Source organism: Corylus avellana, chromosome 7 (genome assembly GCF_965113065.1).
Source record: "Corylus avellana chromosome 7, dhCorAvel1.hap1.2, whole genome shotgun sequence".
Lineage (NCBI taxonomy): Eukaryota > Viridiplantae > Streptophyta > Magnoliopsida > Fagales > Betulaceae > Corylus > Corylus avellana.
Window position 1 is genome coordinate 19,445,328 of NC_142496.1, and position 21,394 is coordinate 19,466,721.

The window sequence follows — 21,394 nt, forward strand, 5'->3', positions numbered from 1 at the left end:
CAAAACTCTCCACTTTAACTTGTTAATTTCGTATTAAATTCATTTTTACTAATCATAAGCTGTGTGAAAAATTGTCGGTCCTAATTAAGCAACCCCAATTGCTTTTGAGGCCAATTTGAGCAAGCTGGTATCTAGTACAGTACACCAGGCATGAATGGAAACCAGCTCAGCAGAAGTGAGTGAAAGGGAGGAGAAGGCAAAGAAAATTGAAACATCTGTGTAGGGTCGTTTCTGGTACAAAGTATGGAAAGCTTCAAATTAACCAGCTCATGCTTGTTTCATCTTTGAAGCAACCGGAATCCAAAAGAATTTTATAACATTGTCAACACAAAATCAAACAAGTTTAGTGCTTAATAAGTTTGTCACTGACTGGGGATAGCCTTACTTAGAGGAATTATTACATGCACCAAGTGTTCATGGCCTGGGAATTTGAACAAGTAAGTAAACGCCTAGGATGTATTAAACCATCATTTGTGAAAGGCTTATAATTGAATGATATTTTAAAGGGTTTTTGGTCCCTTAAGCTTTCAGCAGGGCCTTGAATAGATTATTCATTGCCTCATGTACCATTAATTGGGCCATGTTTTGTTTGGCTTGAGTACATGTGATGATTCTAGTGCAAATTATGAAGCTTGACCAGACTCAAGTTCTCAGCAAGTTCCTAACATGAGCACGACAAGTGGGACTAGGTTTTGTGTAGAAAACACCTGCCTAAATGGAAGATCACAGACAAAATAAAAGGAAAAAAGTATTTTATATTTTAGTTGACTAATTAATTAGGATACATAATGGAATGTGGAATTAAGGCATCAGAGACGACTATGATCACTGGCTCTTGAATTAAAATTTTGTTTTTATACCATATAAAAGTTTAATATATGTCCCCAAGAGGTAGCTCAATCGGCTAGGACCACGCCTAATGAAGCGGTGGTCACTAGTTCGAATCCCCCTCCCCCCTCTTGCGTGGACATGTCAAAAAAAAAAAAAAAAAAGTTTAATATATAATGGCATGTGCATTTTGGTGAAATATACATTTTTCTTAAAATATTGGGATCTATTCGTTTTTGGTCAAGGTAGTTTAGGGTTTTGACAAATAGCTCTCTGAGTATTAAAAAGTGATTAATCACTCCATATAGTAATTAGCAAAAACAAGAACAAATTAACTCATATCATTAGAAAAGTTGGCAAAATCTATTAATATATCACATTCGAACAAATCAGACTGACTAGATTAGGGGTAGCCGAACCATTCCCACATTAGTGAATTCTATTAACTTTTCTAGCAGCCGTGATTACTTTGGGGATTTTTGTTGCTTATCCTATGGAGTACTGATTAATAACCTTTTAAAAACTGGTAGAGCGAGCTATTTGTCAAAAGTCTAATAAGGTCCAAAGCTGCATTTATTCCTAAAATATTTTTGGATGTGATTGAAACAGTATGTTCCATTTCTTTTTAAAAAAAGAGTTCAAATTTGGGGATAAAAAATATTTAAAATTAATCGTAATATGAGAAGTTGAATGAATAAATAATTGAGTAAAGTCCACTTAATCTCCTCAAATTACCACCCCAATGACAATCTACCCCTCAAACTATCAATTGCTACAATTTACCCCCAAACTACCAAAACAATGACAATGTACCCACAATTTAAAAAAAAAAAAAAAATGACGAAATTACTCTTACTATAATAAAAACAAAAATACTAAAAATTAATTTTCTTTCAAAATTTTAATGATATTTTGTTCTTATTGAAAATTTTATAGGGATAATTTCGTCATTTTGCTAACATTGGGAGATACATTGTCATTGTTTTAGTAGTTTATGGGGTAAATTGTAGTAATTAATAGTTTGAGGGGTAGATTGTCATTGTGGTGGTAGTTTGAGGGGGTTAAGTAGATTTCACCCTAAATAATTTTATTCTTAAAAATTTTTATCTGTCTCTTTTTATCTTTTCTTTTTTTAAAGAATATAGAATAAAAAAAGGCGTGGGGGTATGGATTGATTGACCAGTTCCATTTCCATGGGCAGGGTTGTGTTTTACCTTTAATATCGACACGTCACGTGACAAGGCACACTTTATTAGGCAAAAGGCGGGGCCGACCATCCTCCTTTTCTGCACCGCGTTCGTGCAACTCAGTGAATTCCAGAGCATTAATTTAATTATACATTAAATCTATTAATCCAACAAAATTAACGAGTGAGGAAATCCACGCTGAATCTTGGCATTCCCCATTTGAGTATCATGAGAAACAAATGTCCAAGCCAATCGCTATTGATCGATGGGGTTGCTACCACTGGTCTGATATCATCAAAGATGTCAAAGAGATATCACAGTTGGGCTTCTTTATTAGGTTCTGCCTCATGTATCCCACTCAACATTGACCACTTTGCCAGCTAAAAGATGCCATGCATTGCACACTCTCATCAACTCATCATCTCTCATCAATATCATTTTCTATCTCATCAAAAAGCTTCGTATGTATACAAGCCCACGGTTTTGGTTAATACCACAAGATCGATTGTTCGAGTACTCACTCAACTAATATACGGTTTTTGTAGGCGGAAATTTATCAACCTTACCTTGAACGATTCTTCTTCATATAGAGAAACAAAAAAGCTTTGAATACCGTTGAAGCAAGGTAATACAGCTATGAAAGCATGACATAAAGAAAAATAATGGTAGAGTAAATGGTTTGGTTCTTAGCGTATTAAAGAGTACTACTATTTAATAAACTGTTATACAATTAAGATGATGTGAATATTTAATAAACTGTTATACAATTAAGATGATGTGAAGGTGATGATCAGCTCTTTTTTTTTTTTTTTTTTTTTCAAGTTTTAATTTAATAGTTGATTTTTATTACAATATCATCAAGTTGTATGATAATCAGAGACGGATTTAGGGTGAGACCGGTAGTGGCCCTGCCCTCCCCCGCAATTAAAGAAAAAAAAAAAATTTAAGGCACAAAAAAAAAAATTAAGGTAAAAAAAAAAAAATTTAAGGTATTTTTTTGCCAATTAGTCCCTCCTAAAAATTTTTTGGCCTTAGGTCCGTCATAAATTCAAAGCTGGCTTCGTCCTTGATTAAAATGATACAACAGTTTACTAAATAACATTACTCTACAATGAAATCCATCTAATAATTAATTTGATAAAATTAGATGAAAATCTGTCAAGCTTGTGCGTGGAAAAGGTAGGTTGAAATCTTGAAGCTTCCGGTAACCTTCAGCATTGAGATAAGACAAATTTAAGCTGCCCCTTGCGTAGTAGATGTTAATTAAAAAGGCCCAATGAACAGCTGCCACACCAACAACTATGTCAAAATATTTTCTAAATAAAGACCAAGAATCCCTCTTCACAAGACGCATTAATATTTGGATTCTAAAAAACAAAACCATGCTTTTACAGAGTGTAATCAACAAGTTGATATCTTTGTTTATTTATTTTGCTTCCTAACTTTTCACCTGCCCCTCCCTTTTTCTCACTATAAATACTCCTCCATCTCCACGTCTTCACCACCTCACACACACACACACACACAATTCCTTCCATCCAAACATCTTTTTTCCCACATTTCCTTAACACCCAGAAACATGAAGCTCGTTTCTGCAACTTTTGTGCTCCTATGTCTTGTCATCATCACCTCCTCGTTCTTCGAGGCCACCATGGCTGGTTCAAGTAAGATCATGCATGCCCACTGTGTTTAATTTCTTGGGCAGGATTTAGTTTGTAAACTAATTAATTATTTTGATCTGTTTTTGAATGTGAAAAATGAAGGCTTCTGTGACTCCAAGTGCGGGGAGAGGTGCGCGAATGCGGGCGTGAAGGATCGGTGCTTGAAGTACTGCGGAATTTGCTGTGACAAGTGCCAGTGCGTGCCCTCTGGGACTTATGGGAACAAGGACGAGTGTCCTTGCTACAGAGACCTCAAGAACTCCAAGGGCAAACCCAAGTGCCCTTGAAATATATTCAATCAAATCTTTCTCTCTTTCTAGGCTCATGGATGTTGGAATGGACCGTCAAAATATATTAGCGACAGTTAATATTTCATTATATATTGAAGAAATAAATGGGGGTCCTGCAGTGTGAGTGTTTGTTAATGTGATATATATATATATATATTATTCTTTGGTTATAAAATATGCTCAGTGGATGATCTATGTATCTGTACTACATTTTCCAGTAACTATTATCACAATAAATTACTTCATTAATTGCGTTTTACCAAACAATACTTTGTCTTTCTCTACTTTCTTCCCTTTCTCTCCATGCAGAGTAAGGCACCGACAAATTGCGAGTACGTCAATACTTCAAAATATATATATATATATATATATATATATATATATATATATAGAGAGAGAGAGAGAGAGAGAGAGAGAGAGATTCAGACGCTGATATTCACTAAAACTGAGCATTGTTACCTTTTAAAAATACTGAATAATTACTCCGCCGAATCCACGGCCGGAGAGATTCAGGCGAATTAAGGAGGTTGCTTATCATGCTTGGGTGGCTTGCAGCCAGCTGTCATGCTTGTACGTAACTCTAAATTATGGTTCTTTTTAAAAGTTAGCTCTTCTTTTAGTGCAAGGGTAGATTTAATACTTTGTAATTGTGAATGAAGATATAAATATAAGTTAGAATTTTAATCAAAATTTATTAATTTTATGTTGAGTTCGTATTAAATTTGAAAGTTGTGTTAAAAATTAACTACCTTAATAAACAAGATATATTTTATAGGTTATGTTATATTTTGTGGATTTAGTGAAACTGAGAAAATTTATTTTACAATTTAGATTATATTTTGTGGATATAATGATATTGCTGTATGATAATATTATCATATTATTTAAAAATTTTAAATAAACGAATGAACTATATACATCGTTAATTACAATAAAATAGTTTTTGACGGGTATCTCAATTGACTTGAAATTACACCTCATAAAGCGAATATCACTGATTAAAAAAAAAAAAGTTAGAAAAGAAAATAGATTTGGGTTGTGTACCGTTATAATTATATTATTGTATTGAGCTGGTTACATGCGCGGCATTTTCACGTGCGCTGTACGACGTAACAGCCACTTTTGTTTGTTAGTGGTTTGCTTTCTACTTTATGTTGGCCAAATGGCACATTCCACGTGGCACTCCTACGATCTAAAATTTAAAAAAGTCGTGGACTTTAGTTGATCCACCCACATCTCTCTTACTTTCACTCCCTCTTACTATTCTTTCTCTCTTTCTTTTCTTTCTTTTTTTTTTTTTTTTTTTTTTTTGGTCTGAGATTATGATGAGGCGCTGCAATTTTTGTGTTTTTGATATTAAAATCTCATTTTTCAATTTTCTAATTAAAGTTATCCATGTTGTCAGCTATTTGATGGAAACAGTTAGATGCACGCTTAGAATCATATCACAATCAAATTGAATCTAAGTTTTGGGCTAAAGTTTTTATTAATTAAAAAAAGGCTTGCAAGGTTTCCATCAACAATACTCATATTTTATTAGGCTCGACGCTTATATCGTATTTTATTGGACTCATGACCTACAAGGGGATGTGGGTCAAAGTCGGACTTCAACCCATAAGTCTTTTTCTCCACTAGAGCTAATCCAATGACCTAAAAAGGACCCAATGTAAAGGGGTGCCTACCAAGGCCATTTTTCAACCAAAAAGATCATTGGGAAGTTGCTACTACATTGCCATAAAGATGTCGGACAATCACAATCCCGTAAAATGACATAAACGGAACCTGATAATCCGATCGAACATGACCACACATTGTGAGGCTTGGCACAATGAATGTGCCATAGGAAATTTGAAACAAATTTTGTATATATCAAGTTGAATGATTATTTAAATTTCAACTAGGTTTCTTGAGCCCTGACAAGTCACCATTTCAGGTATTTGCAACTATTAATGCACCTTGAAAGCACCTTTGGTACATTTGAGAAGCAAGGTCATGCATGAGAAACCCTATAACCCGCTGTGCAAAATGAAAAGGGTGGTATCACATCATTCATTTCTCTCGTTTTCTTTTATATTGCTTGAAGGAAGGTTCACTCTCTTCTAAAAGAGACCATAACCCAAGCTAAGGGGAGGACAACATACCCAATGGGATACATTCACCCAAAAACACAAAATCAAAAGAGGGGGAAGCCATCTTGCTCCCTTATTAGAAACCTTGGAAACTTTTTTTCCTCCTCTTTCTATCTCTCCTTTCCGCTCGACAAAAACTTTTCAACCATATAAAAGGGATTGGTCCACAATCTCCAAGCAAGAGAAGAGAGAGAGAGAATTCCCCATCTCACCCAACTATAAACAGCACCTTATTTTTTTCATCAATACGTAGCCTTGGTAGATTCATTAATATCGATTTGAGGTTATGTCATTCACTGCTGCAAGACTATAAAGTCGCATCCCCTCTTCCTTAATCACTCCTTATTTTCTCAATTCTATGTCATTATTCGGATCAATATAAAAGCTATTTTCCAATTGTCAACACTACAGTTGTTATTAGAACTTGTTATTGTTGTTCTTTTTACCATCATTACTAATACAAATTATCAATATTATTGTTATTGGAATTGTCAATTTTTACCACTAATGGATGAACAACGTGCATCTACCATTATTGATGGACGTGCAGTGCGTATTTACTATTATTTCTGAACGCACAACTGTTATTAATGTTAGACATTTAGCTACTATTACTAATGGATGCACAACATGCGTCTACCATTATTGATAGATGACGCATTAACTATTATTGTTGAACGCACATTTGCTATTACTGATGGATGCGCATAAACTATTATTGTTAAACGTGCATATAATATTTTTACTGAACGCACAATGCGCATATACTATTACTACCAACGCAGAACTACTACTTCTATTCGACACATAGCGCACATCCATTATTACTATTGAAAGTGACATGGTTATCATCCCTAAACACATTAACATGGCTATTGTTGAAACTAGATGTATTATCATCACAAATGGAACAACCATAATCATTGTCATAGAATCTATACTTATCATTTATAATGGAAACTGCAATTGTTGCTATTGAAGTCATGATTATCACTATTGTTTGCAATTCAAATGAAATGTTATTGATTGCATTCATGTGAGTTTTTGTGTCTAGTGGGATTTTGAGCTTGAATCTTTTGCAGGCCTATAGTGTCCCGGTAGCCACCAACTTCCTCATTTGGCATGAGTTCTAAAGATGGTCTTTCTCCTCCGCTAAGATGGCCGTACAACTACCTCTCTAATTTTTAAATTTTTAACTTCTTACAAGTAATACCTAAAAAAAAAAAAAGCATGTACTTTGTGAAAATATTTTTATAAAAAAGGCGTGAGGAGTTTTTCAAAAACTGTCGTGTTTGTTTTTTGAAAAGTATTTTATGTTTTTTGCTTTATTTGTTGAAAAGTATTTTATATTTTTAGTCCCTCTCCCCATCCTCTGTTGTAATATGCGGGGAGAAAAAATAAAGACGAAAAGCAAAGTTGGCTTGAAATCATTTCAATCTCATTTAGAATTGCTTTTTTCTGCCAAGTAAATTACACAAATATTATACTCGCAATAGCACCAATAATTCTTAGTAGCATTAGAGATCCAAAGAAAAGGATTGCTGTCTTCAACTAATAAGTTTTAAGTAGCTCCATAGATGGACCAAATATATCTTGTATAATGAATATACTTTGTAATTGGTTTTACTCCATCAAAATGTAGCTTTCTACATGTATTAATATCCAAAACTATGAGCATTTCTACTACTTTTCTTTCTACTTTCTCGTTTTTCTTTATCAGTGTACAACAATGGAGGAAGCGCAGATTTTATCTCCAGGAAATCATTAGCTTGAATAATCATTATTTAGTCAAATTTGAAGCTACCTAGCACAATATTTCCTCCCTAAATCAACAAAAAATTTAAGAAATCTATACACTATAAATCATCAATCGCTGGAGAAGTTTGAAGTGGCTGAAGCTCTTGCTCTGGTACTATTGCACCTACAGGCTCATATGAACCATGCTCTCGTTTTCTACCTCTCCAAATCAACCATGCCCCAAAAATTGATAGTCCAAGAACCAGGGTAACCAAAACTCCAACAGCAACTGCCCAATAGTTTTGTTTCCACCATGTTCTGCAATTATCCAGAGGATTCCAATTGTGAATATGAAAAGAAAATGAAGCAGAAAAATCTGTTTCAAAAACCGGGGAAAAGAATCTCTAGCACTCTAGAAACAATGCCAATATGGTTGCAGATATTGATAGATTAATAAAAGACTAGATATGAAAAATAAATCATAAAATTAATATAAACTTCACAAAGAGAACAGTTAACTATTTAAGCTGCTAGATCAAGGTGCTCGGTCTAGAGAGAAGTATATGGCATTCACATATTTAATTTTTGGTAAAGTTCACTTAACCCCCTCAAACTACCACCCTAATGACAATCTACCCCCCAAACTACCAAAACAATGACAATCTACCCCCACTTTTAACAAAATGACGAAATTACCCTTACTAAAATAAAAACAAAAATACAAAAATTTAATGTTTTTTCAAAATTTTAAGGGTATTTTTGTCTTTTTGAAAATTTTATAAGGGTAATTTCGTCACTTTGCTAGTATTGGGGAGTACATTGTCATTGTTTTGATAGTTTGTGGGGTAAATTATTGCAATTGATAATTTGAGGGGTAGATTGTTATTGGGGTGATAGTTTAAGGGGAATAAGTGGATTTTACCCTTTAACTTTTATAAAGAACTACTACTGATGACAGACCAAGTCTCTCTCGTTTATATGGGAAGTCGTAGGCAATCCTCGAGATTTGCAAAGCCAACAGTAAACAAAGAACTTGCTGTTTACGGGTACCATTCACAATATCTAGACAGAACCTCTGAATTTTTAGCCTTCTAGCATGATTTCAATTCCAGACATTTCATAATCCTTAAAATTGTCTTCTGAACAATGCACTCTCTGATCCAGTACCTGTTATATCCCACCTATATTTATTGACCGGTAAACCCAATCTCCAAATTCAAGGACTGTCCTATATATATCATTCTCTCTCCCTCCCTCTTCTTCTCTAGGATACATCTTTATTTCTAAGTAAATTATTAAAAATGCATTGCCTGATAAACTTTGTTTAGAATTTTGTTTTTTAAAGCAATCGTATTGCATTGTTAAAGAAAAGGAAAGAAACACAAAAACAAATAAAAAAACCAGACAAGTCCATCTGTATTACTTCTACAGTATGACTTTCCTAGGAGAGGTCATGGAGTGGGAGTGAGGCTGCATGGGTGTTATATGGATTTCCTGGATTTCGATTTGACCCTCACCAACAATGATTTTTTGTTATTACCGTTTACAGCAATGATGAATAATATGGAATCGAAAAGAGAGAGTTGAGACACAGATTTATGTGATTCGGCAAGATGCCTACGTCTATAGAAGAGTGCAGTTATATTTTACTATTCGATAATTTAGGATTACAACATAACATATTTATAGGAAAACCCTAGTTACAAGTATTTTAGAAAACCCCAAAATACCCCCACAACCTATTTGTTCCCAGGCCCACGTAAACTAATTACACCCAATGAACCAGTAGTTTCAGTATTACTCTTTATGCCTGAGAGAATATAAGTCATTTGTTCCAACACATTTCCTTGATATTGCATATGCTGCATTTGGATGTAGGAACTTGAAGTAACGAATTTTTATTTTTAATACTTTGCCTAATTTGCTTGAATGAGATATGAAAAAACACTCCTGATGTAGTGATGTTAGCAAAGTTCCTAGATTGATAAGAGCCTTTAATTTCAAAGAAAGGTGTTATCTAAGATCATTTGCCAAATGCTTTCTTAAAGCAAAAGCTTCTATCTTTTTTATAATTTCTTTCTATGCTACCTAATAATTCTAGGCCTTCATGCGTTGTTGACAATATTCAAGCATTTTATGGTAGTGACTACAGTCCAAACCCCTCTTTGTTCCAGATTCTGAAATCCAAGAGCAATATAAAATATTTTGCTTCTAAAAGAGCTTTTTAATTAAAGACTCTGGCCTTCATTAGTTAGAAATGATGAGATTCCTGCTTTGCTACACATGAATCTGGATCCAGTGGTAAAGGATAAGCAGAAAGGAAAAAACCATCTATGTAAAGTAAGAAGAAAATAATAACTAGAGAAAATGAAAGAACATACGGCTTTACTGGAGGCTTGACGTTCACTTCAACCAGCTGATAACTTCCAAATTTCTCAGGAAGCTGCAAACGATGTTCCTTTAGGCGCTGAATTATGCTCTGCACAAATATAAATACGCATTAGGTAAAGCACTATACTGAGTTGATGGAATGGCTACAGTTGCATGTACTTCAGATCATGAGTAGCATTACCATTGCTGTGGAATTAGATATGTAATCAGCAGATTCATCTGGGAGGATAGCCCATTTGATAAGGGAAACGTTTTCTTTATGGATGAAATTCAATAAATGAACCTGAAATCAAACAGAGGGCATTACCAATAGATTAAGTTAATTTGACATACAACTTGCCATAACAAAGAAACATTCAAAGAAACTGGCACGCCGTAATAATGGCTGGACACAAAAGGTGAAACTAAGCTGGCTGCAATAGGTTTGGTTGGATTAAGTTGAGTGCCTGTTCATGGCTATACCCCCAACTCCAATCCATTTATTTTAAATTGGGAAGAATCCACATATCCTTCTAAAACTACTATTCAATTAACAATGTTCCCTCCAATATTTCAATTAGGAGAATGTCTCCCCCAAATTACCCAAAAATTGCCAATGTCCCCCCTAAGGCCAGCAAAAAGACAAAAATGACCCTAAATTTTGGTAAATAAGACAAAAATATCTCTATAAATTCAAGAAAAAAATAATAATTTTTTTTCTTTAAAAAAATAATTTTTTTTTTTAACAAAAGTTTCCACTCCTTTTTTTCTTTCTTTTTTTTAATTTTATTAATGGTATTTTCATCATTATGGGGGACATTGACAATTTTTGGTAATTTTGGGGAAACATTGTTGCAATTTAAAGTTTGGGGCAATGATTCACAGCACACGGTGTGCTTAGCACGCCTGTGCCATTTTTTTTTTTAATTAAAAATAAGTTTTTTTGCACGCGGCGTGCTGTGCTGTTTTCATTTACCCTAAAATTTGTGGCAAACATTGTCAATTGGGTGGTAGTTTGAGGAAAGTTTATGGACTTTTCCCTTTTAAATGAAAACTTCAAACCACATGAGATCAAGAAATGCAGAGCTAGCCTTTTCCTAGTACATTCAATTTATTTTCCACTAGTATATTCAACTTAATTTCCACAAGTATAATATATATAATTTTTTTTTTTTATATATATATTCAGTTAAAAAAAAAAAAAAAAAAAACCTCTGCTGATGACATTAGATACAAACTGAGAATTGAGATTCTCTTGAGCTACGTATCAACAACTGCTAAAAGACGGGACCAAGAAAAATTAGTTTGGGATTTTTAGAATTAATACAATTTAAACCATTAATAGTTGAGGGGAAAGGGTAACCAAGTAAACTCATATAAAAGCACTTGAAAAGTCCAATTTGAATTCCTAACCCTAAATTATACAGTATAAAGTTTCAAATAAGTGCTTTAAAATAGAAACATCTTCAATAGAAAATCTTAAACCATGCCTAGAGGAAAAATAGCTAAACTATACCTGTGAAACTTTAACATCCAGTGCATGAGCGATAAACTCTGTAAGCTCGGTGAAATTTGGCTTCATATTAGAGTTGTTGATGCTAAGCATCATATCAAATGTAATCAGTCCAATTTGAAATTCACCTACATATGAGATATGGTAAAAATAACATCAGACACATCAGTCTAAGTGGCAACATAAAAGCAAGTTGCGACTGTGTAATAACAGCAAAACTTTCAATGCAAAATCACATAAAACCAACTAAAAAGAGAATCTTGCTTATAATAATAACAGGAGAGAACAACAAACATACATCAAGGAGAATCTTCAATTCAATATTTTTAACTACAGAAGAGTTCATCTAATTTTAAATTGCAAGAAATAGAAGCTCAATATATTGCAAATCATTGCAACAGTTAAATGTCTAGCAAGAACCTAAAGAAATAATTGAGGATACATGTCTGAATTTGAAAAGGCAACATAAAAAGGTATGTGCATGGTTGAGACTTACACTACCTGGGGAAACATTTTGAGGCATTCCATATGGGGCTATGGAAGGAGGCAATCCCGTTGGAGCTACGGTTGGAGGAATTCCTACAGTTGTATTCTGGCTATGGGAAGCCAAAGGAGATGGGGGAGGAGGACCAAGGTAATGCAAACTCTTCCATAGTTCAGAACAATTAGTTTTCCAGAAGCCAACCTTATCGTTCTCCCGATCATAAGTCACAAGGGTATTACGAACAATAATCCCTGTCACAAATCAAGAAAAATTAACAGAGATACCCTTTGTGTGGAGAGAGATGGAATTATTGTTTGACTTCACATTAGTCAGCACAAGCAGGTTTGAGAAAAAATGGACTTTTGGTCAGAACAAATGCGAGAACTAATTGCAAAATAAGAACAACATATTCCATACAAAATTAAACATACCTCCTAGAAGAGTAGTCGCATCATCTCCATTTGGAAAAATTCCAAGGCAATATGCACCACTAACCTTTGTATGCTTTAATAACACCAAGAAGAAAAAAAAAAGGAAAGAACAAACAGAGTAAATATACACGTGTGCTTAACAACATTTGAAACAATAATAGATTGTACAAAAACAACCATTATTCTCCCACCAGGAGACAAAACTCAAGGAGAGTAGTCAACTTACCCGGAACAAGTAGTTCTCTGGAGACAATGACAACTTTTTTCCATTGCTGAATACCATATCAACCTGAGGAAAAGCTTTCGATAGTTGGGAAACATCCCTAAGCAAAATGCAAGCAAAGACATTCAGACGTAATTTCAGGGCAACCAATAAGAAACAGGTGCTTAAACTCAACTTATGTCTCTCTAGTTTTAGTAGTACCTTCCAGCACCAGAAAAACAAAAATCATTAAAATTTGGATCTGGACCGTGAATTTGTTTGAGGGAACCAGTTTTCTTCATCACCTGTGTATCACATATAATTCCCATCAACCAAGTATTCAATACTATTCTATGCAAAAAGAAAAGTTGAAAGAGCTAAAGAAACAAGAATTTTGGGTCAGGTAATCTACAACTGAAAACCAATTAGCAAAACACGAGAATACTTGGAGTAACTGGTTTTAGTCAATGACAGTGATAGAAGAATTTAGTGTTAGATCACAGCACACAACAGCTTCCAACTGTTAAAAGGTATCTTCCTCAGTAGAGCACTTCACAGCATCAACAGTTAGGGTACAGGAAAGCAAGCTTTATTTTCTATAGAAAAAGTGTTGGAATTCTTATAATTCAAATCTATAGTAAGCCGTATCAATACTCCGTACCACACACATTCTTGTTCTACATTGTAGAAAAGAGTAATTTCTTGTGCCTGTTTGGTCTTCTAAACAAACTTGCTTTACTTGTATAAAGGTTACCCGTATATACAAAACTCATTACATCCTAAAATTGAGACTTTTACATCCTTACTCTTTCCTTTGCCAGGCGAATGAATTTGACTATAAAAGTAAATACACTATAAGAGAGGATGAAACCCAGAGCCATAAACTCTTACAGCATTCTTAAATGCGTGGAAAGCTTCTTTTGGAAGGTAAGCATATGTAGTTCCACTATCCAGGACTGTTCCATGCTTTCCATCAAAGATTCTTGGGCTTAACTTCAATGGCTTCCCAGCAACATGTATTTCCTTCAACTCGATATTGTAATATGGGCTGTTGATATCCCAATACTAAAGCATACGTGTGAGATGCACAAAATGGATTCTAACTATAAACAAATATTTACTTATGATGTTTCTAAAAGTATTTCACCTGCGAAAAGGGTCTGAATGGGTAAATACCATATCAGGGGGAGAAGAAATACCACCAAGAATCATGGCACCCCCGCCTACCTCCATCCCACCATAACATAATGAAAATGAGTCACTAATAACACCCTTGTCAACAAGTTGATCCATCACACTAAGCCGACCACGACCCAAACCCATTATGCCATCAGCGCGTTGGGTGTAAAGATCACCAGTTTCCATGTTTTCACAACCAAAAACAGCACGCTGGGGCACAAGTTCACTTTCATTGCCAAAGGAAATGATGTCCTCACCAAGCACGCCACTGCTAGAGCTCATTTCAGCATACCGTCTCTCGTAAGTGCATTGACGTTCAGCACTGTCACAGTTACAACTAATACTGCACTTTATTGGTTGATATGTGCTAGACAAGTCTGGTTGGAACCTCGGATCCTGGATGTCAACATAATATTAGCTTTAACCATCTTCCACTAAATTTTGCAAACAATATATCAATTAATCAATCATTCACCAAATTGAGAAAAATAAGAAGTCTATCCACAACATCAGTGACCATCCATTTCCAAAGCTTATTTCAAAGTCTACAGGCAATCAAAACAAAAAAAAAAAAAAAAAAATCATATGAAACTTGAATCATTTTATCATGTACTAACTAGTATATGCTGATAATTATGGCTTAAAGGCTTTCCTAAGCCATGTGCAGAGATCATGATTCGCTAGTCTACAAAGAATAAAATGCTGCTTACAGCTTATATAAGAAAAATAAAGAAAGAAAGAAAGATCAATCTGATGGATAATCATAAATTGCAAGCTAGCCAAACAAAATTACAAGCCCTAGATAACAGAGAAAGCAATTGCCATCAATAACTAAAACGAACAGCATTAAAAGCAAAGCCAAACCTGATGCATCCCACAGTGTCCACAGTCAGAGCACGGAACGTACGTCACAGTGCTTCCCGTATCCACAATAAGTGCGAATTGCTGTGGAGGGGACCCAATCCACAGCCGCGTCGTATAGTAACTGCAAAACCAAAATCCACAAATCTCAACGATAATTAACACCAAATTAACAATGAAATGGTACATATTAGAATGCAACAAAAAAATTAAATCAAGAAAAAGAGCAATCCGGAAAAGATTGAGAGAGTTAGAGAGAACCCGTTGGATAGGAGATCGTCGTAGAGTCTCATGCGAGCGTTGGGGGGGGCGGAATTCTGGAGATTCCGGCGGCGATTATGATGATGAGAATGGGAAAGATTAGGGGAAGAGAGATAGAGGGGAAGAATCATGGGCCTGAGCGAATGATCGGAGGAGTGGGTCAAGTGGTGGAGGGCGGAGGAGAGTCCGATTAGGGACCAATAGACGAGCAGCGCAGAGGCGAGTAGGTGAGCCATGGCTCCACAGAGAGAGAGAGAGAGAGAGAGAGACGATGGAGACGAAGGAAGAAGATGGGCGTTAATCCTAACCGAGCCGTCGTCTCATGCTAATAAAATTCTTCTCCCCCAATTTTTTCTAAGTCAATGGATAATTAAGCATGATTTTAATAATTTCTTAGGCTAATTTCAGAATAAATATTGAATTAATTTTTTTTGTAATTTTTGTCATGAAATTCAATTTGATTGGACCAATTGTTTTGCATCCATTCACTATTTTAAAAGGCTGCCCTCCTCCCTTGCTGGATTTATATGTTTCTTTTAATCCATACTTCTTTCTTCTTTTTATTGTCGTTAAATATTTCATTACAATTTACGGCGTTTTACTCGTACGAAAAATCAACATTTCTATATAATTTTATATAATTTGAAAAGTTGCGCAAAAGAGAAGGAGACATACAGCGAAAAGAGTTGAAGGATTTTAATTGAAGGTAGGATTGAAATCTTGTATAACTATTTGTTCGTTTTGCTTGTAATTTGGGTAAGTAATTATGAAATTGTTCTTATGGAACTCACTTCGGGGCAGGTGTTTGGCCGCTCTTGCTTTATAAAGGTTATATGGTCAACTAAAAATATTTTTAAGTTGACTAATATTTTATGCTATGTCAAATACTTAAAAATAGAAGAAAAAAAACTTTCTTTTAAAAAAAATATTTTAAGCCGAAATAAACGGGCTACCACCTTTACACATATATATATATAAAAAGGAAAATGCTTATTTTGGGGTGCATACCAATCCACACTTGAACTTAGGGTTTAAGCGCTTTATTTGGCTAAATTTTAGGGGAAAATGCAGGATTAGTCTATGTAATTTATCTAATTTACAATTAGCTTTATGTGGTATCAAAATAAATTTAGAAGTTTATGATACATGCCCAAAAAATAAGGGTTAAATACCTCAAACCCCCTAAGGTTTAGCAACTTTATTTTTTCCCCTTGAGGTTTCACTTTTATCACAGGACCCCCTTGGAGTTTTGATAAAGGCCAATTTAGTCCATCCGTTAGTTGACCGTTAGTTAACCGTTAAGACTGACACGTGGACCAATCAGATGTTGACACGTGGCACATATTTAATTTTTTTTTTTTTAAATTAACAAAAAAAAAAAAAAAAAAAAACTGGGGGTGGCTCGGGCTCCAAGGGGGTGGCTGAAACCACCCCCAATGGTGGTTGGGGGTGGCCGAGCCACCCCCAGTGGCTTTTGGGGGTGGTTTCGGCCACCCCCAAATGGCCAAGGGGGTGGCTCGGCCACCCCCAGTTTTTTCCTTTTTTCTTTTTCTTTTTTTTTTTTTTAAAAAAAAAAAACATTTTTTTTGTTAATTAAAAAAAAATTAAATAGGTGCCACGTGTCAACATCTGATTGGTCCACGTGTCAGTCTTAACGGTCAACTAACAGATGGACTAAATTGGTCCTTTATCAAAAACCCAGGGGGGTCCTGTGATAAAAGTGAAATCCTAGGGGGAAAAAAATAAAGTTGCTAAACCCTAGGGGGGTTTGAGGTATTTAACCCAAAAAATAATTTGGTCCCTACAACCAATATTCGTCCACTAATTTAACCAATTTTGTTGACATTTACTTAAATCAGATAAATGTCGCAATTTTATTAGATCTGACCCTATCAGAATCTATTAAGTCAATTAATGAAATTTTATTGTAAGGACAAATTTTTTTATTTGTTTATTTTTGGATACCTCACAACCTCTAATTTCATTTAAATACCACAAAGAGATAATTACAAATCAGATAAACTATAGAAACTGATTTTACATTGTTTTTCCTAAATTTTATGACATCCGGGACAATGAAATTTAATCAAGAAGAAAATGTGCCGGGGAGATAGCATCAAGAGATGATGAGAAGACAAGGTGACGTTGATAGACATAGAAATTAAGTAAATGCAGAAAGTGCCCAACTAAGACCTTAGAATTTACTCACAAAAAAAAAAAAAAAAACCCTTAGAATTGAAGTATAGGGGTTTCTTAATTCCTGGGAATATGAGTTGCAGCATTCCTCTTGGCAAGGATAATTACATACATGTCTTCCTACGGACATGTATAAGTTTGCAATTTTTAAAAATACAGTTAAGTGATTGGTAAAATTGTGATTTAGCCTTTAAAATTGCAGTTTAGCTTTTAAAATTGCTCGTTTTAAAAATAATAATAAAATACATCCGCGTTTTCAAATTGCAATTTTTAAAAAATGCAATTCCAAACAATTAATTTTATGAGATTTGGTTTAAAATTGCATTTTTTACTTATAAAATCGTAATGCCAAACGCACCTTAAGATTTTGCATTATCAGAATTCTCAATTTGATTGGCGTATTGTTATTGGCATTAAAAGAATTCTCAATTTGCTTCTTTTTTTAGAAGAAGATAATCAAATAAAGGCATAGAAGTGGAGTGATAATGTTAATGCAACATAAAGTGGCTGCACTTTGTATGGTCCATACTCCATCATCATCATATCTAAATGCTTCACACGGGCTCTATATATATATATATATATATATATATGACAATGTATCCACCCAACGAGCCCCGCGATGAAAATGTAGGCCTGTTCGGGTTGCAGGTCCAAACTGCAAACCTTGATGAGCCGAGTGACCCTATTAGTTATATGTTCGAATCATTACGAGGAACACGGCAAAGAGGATACATGCCATTCCACGCGATTTAAATTGTCTCATCGTTCATCACAAGGAATCATGCGATGTCCTTAATTTGTTAGTGTGCACGTGGAACTACACGATAATGGTGAATGGTTACATCCTACCAGAAGGCAAAGAATTCAACCTCACTACTTAGGGCCCGTTTGGAAGTGCGATTTCAATAAGTGCGATTTTAAAAATTACGTTTTTAAAAATTGCGTTTTTAAAATCGCTACTTTTTCAAATCGCACAGGCGTTTGGTAAAACATACTAAAAAGTACTTTTTTTATCAATTGAGTGTTTGGATAACATTAGCATATAATTGCGGTTTCATGACCAAATTACCGATAAGGATGACCAAGATAGAGAGGATGAAGCAAAAAAAAAAAAAAAAAAAAGAGAAAAGAAGGGTTTTATTATATTTTAGGTGGGTATTCTTGGTATTTTTTCCATTCCCATTCTAAAAAAGGTAACTAAATATCTTTTTAATAGAAATCGTAATTTTGTTTTAAATTCGCATTTTTTCAAATAAGCACCCTCTGATCAGCTTATGGAAATCGCAGATTTTTTTGCTATTTTAAAATTTGCGTTTTTAAAATCACAATCCCAAACACCCTAAAATTGCGATTTGATTTAAAATCGCAGATTATTTTTTAAAAAACGCACTCCCAAACGCACCCTTAGCCTGGGTCGTACCTTACCTACAAGTGACACGTGGTAAAAGTCGTACCTCATTAAAAGACGTGAATTGAAGGCCACGCCTGACCCGGATCATACCTTGTCAAATAGGGGTGTCAATCCGGTCCGGTTTTTCGGTTTTTGGCCAAAACCGGGAACTGGAACTGGGGTACCCCAATTCTCGATTTTGAAAAACCGGAACCGGAACCGGGACCCCGGTTAACCGGGGTCCCGATTACCAGACGGTTCTGGTTTTACCCGGTCCGATAACCGGTTTTTAAAAAAAATTGGTTTTTGGGCTTATTTTAGGTATTGGGCCTAAAATAACCCTTTTTTTTTTTTTCATAAGTTGACCCATTTTTTTAAAAATCTATTGGTCTTTTTGTCTAAATTAAAAAAGCTTTGTTGTGATTGTTCCAAACAATTAAAAAATAAACCTAAAAAAGTCTAAAAATCCTAAAAAATCAATGTTTTTGCCTATTTGGGCCTTAGAAATAAAAAATTATTTTTTTAAAATACCCTAAACTTAAACCTAAGTGTAAAAAATATTAATATATATAATATATATATTAATATATAAATATAATAATATATAAATATTATTAAATAAAATGGAAACCCGGTTCCGGTATTCCCGATAAAAACCGGGTACCAAAAACCGGTACCGGAACCGGGGTACACGGTTTTTGGAATTTTCAAACCGGAACCAGAACCGGGTCCCCGGTTTCCCAGTTTTCCGGTTCCGGTTCCTCAGTAATTTTTGACACCCCTATTGTCAAACGATGACACCTAGCTAAAGGTATACAACGAAAAACACTCCATTAATTAAAGGAAAGGCAATCACTCCAAGTTAGGGCCGGCAATTTTGACACGACCCGCGAACCCGACACGAACACGACACGAAAAAACAGGTATTGGGTTTGGGCTAATCGGGTTCGGGTCGTAATCGGGTCTACCCGATTAAGACCCGAAAATTTCGTGTCTGGCGGGTCGACTTGCCGGGTCTGACGGGTCGACCCGTTAGACACGTTACTGTACGGGTCTGGTGGGTTGGCGGGTCGACCCGCCAGACCCGGATTTATTTATTTATTTTTTTTTTTTTGCCTTGCGGACTCCTCATGTGTAACTTTAAGACTTTTTTATTTTTTTAGTTTTATTTATTTATTTATTTTTTTAAGTACAGACTTTAAGAAATTAAGACTTACTTTAACATTTTTAGCCTTTGGGAACAAGGAAGTCTGCTTCAAGAAATAAGTTAATACATAATTACCAACAAAAGAGAAAGCCAACAAGAAAACTTAGATTTTCATTGTTTAAATTAATTTTTTAACACTTTTGTTACATGTGGGACTAAATAATAAGTGGACTATTTTAATAAATGAACTTACTTGTTTTAACTTTTAACTTTTAAGTTTAGGTGAAATTATGAGTTTAGTAATTTCTTTTGGAATACAATTTGTCAATTACAGTCACTTTCCGATATATATATATTTTTCTTATCCTTTATTAAAGCCTTTAATCTCTTGGAACTCAATTTTTTGTATTGAGTATATTGATGTATTATTGTATTAGTATTATTATTACAATTTTGAATTTTTTTTATTTTTTTAAAAAAATTTATAGTTTAAAGTAATCGGGTCGTGTCGGGTCGTGTCTACCCAATTAGACCCAGTTATTTTAAACGGGTAAAACGGGTCGTGTCGGGTTACCCGGCTATTTTCGTGTCATAATCGTGTCAAACCCGATTACCCATTTAGCTAAACGGGTCGTGTCTGGGTATAGGCTAATCGTGTAACGGGTACCCGCGGGTCGTAATCGGGTCGTGTCAGGTACCCATTTTGCCACCCCTACTCCAAGTATACACATTCAACTCCCTCTTGCTAGGGTATTCTCCCTTTTTCCTAGCAAGCGGTCTCTTCACAAAAATCTTTCTTAACTTAAGCATCGAAATTTGAAAATATCTTTCTTTGGCAAGCCTTCAATCTTACTTTTCCATATCTTTTGCAAGTATTCATTGCTTGAGGCTAGTCGTGCAATTATCTGCATTATCAGTACCATTTAGGAGAAAGATGGATAATGTAAAGCAACAATTCACAACTAGAGAACAAGAGAGAAAAGGGGGCAATTATCAATTTAGTTTCTATTATATCAAAAGTGAATAATGATTTTCAATATTGTTTCCACTATTCTTTCATAAATAATGATTAGGAGTTAAGACATACGCAGTTAAGGTCTTGCTTTGTTTGGCAAAGTTTTTTCCTTAGACATTATAGTTGATGTGAAAAAAAAAAAAAAAAAAAAAAAAAAAAAGAGTAAGAATGTTTTGTATAAAAAAGTGAAAAAGTGATATGGAAAAGCAAAAAAAATTTATTTTGTAGTAATTTTTTTATTTGAATAATAATAAAAAGTGAATGATGTGATATAAAAAGTGAAAAAAGTTAGAATATTTTGATGTTGATTTTTTAAAAAAATGGTGGTGAACAATTACAAAGGAAAAGGAAATGATTTGCCAAACAAAACCTTAATTAAGACTAATTTTGAAGATGGTATGAAATCGCACCCTACGTTGATTTAAATTTTTTGGGAAACTTCACTTTAACCACCTGAACTTCCACGCGATTTGACAAACCCTCCAAACTTTCAAATCTCTCAATTTGGAC

At 34.5% G+C, this 21,394-nt stretch overlaps 2 protein-coding genes across 2 annotated transcripts; one reads left to right on the top strand and one right to left on the bottom strand.

The window, feature by feature from the left end:
- The first annotated feature begins 3,503 nt into the window (after positions 1 to 3,503).
- Positions 3,504 to 4,121, top strand: LOC132185045 (peamaclein). Its single transcript, XM_059598861.2, has 2 exons — positions 3,504 to 3,679; positions 3,779 to 4,121. The coding sequence occupies exons 1-2, from the start codon at positions 3,595 to 3,597 to the stop codon at positions 3,961 to 3,963; spliced, it is 270 nt and encodes an 89-aa protein (XP_059454844.1). The 5' UTR covers positions 3,504 to 3,594; the 3' UTR covers positions 3,964 to 4,121.
- A 3,565-nt stretch (positions 4,122 to 7,686) lies between these two features.
- Positions 7,687 to 15,485, bottom strand: LOC132184686 (aspartic proteinase 36). The gene is made up of 12 exons (XM_059598405.2): positions 15,134 to 15,485; positions 14,876 to 14,996; positions 13,980 to 14,407; positions 13,724 to 13,880; positions 13,055 to 13,137; positions 12,857 to 12,953; positions 12,631 to 12,703; positions 12,217 to 12,450; positions 11,719 to 11,843; positions 10,405 to 10,506; positions 10,214 to 10,311; positions 7,687 to 8,150 (listed from the first exon to the last, which is right to left on the bottom strand). Exons 1-12 carry the CDS (start codon positions 15,367 to 15,369, stop codon positions 7,952 to 7,954), a joined length of 1,953 nt encoding a protein of 650 aa, XP_059454388.2. The 5' UTR covers positions 15,370 to 15,485; the 3' UTR covers positions 7,687 to 7,951.
- Positions 15,486 to 21,394: the final 5,909 nt, after the last annotated feature.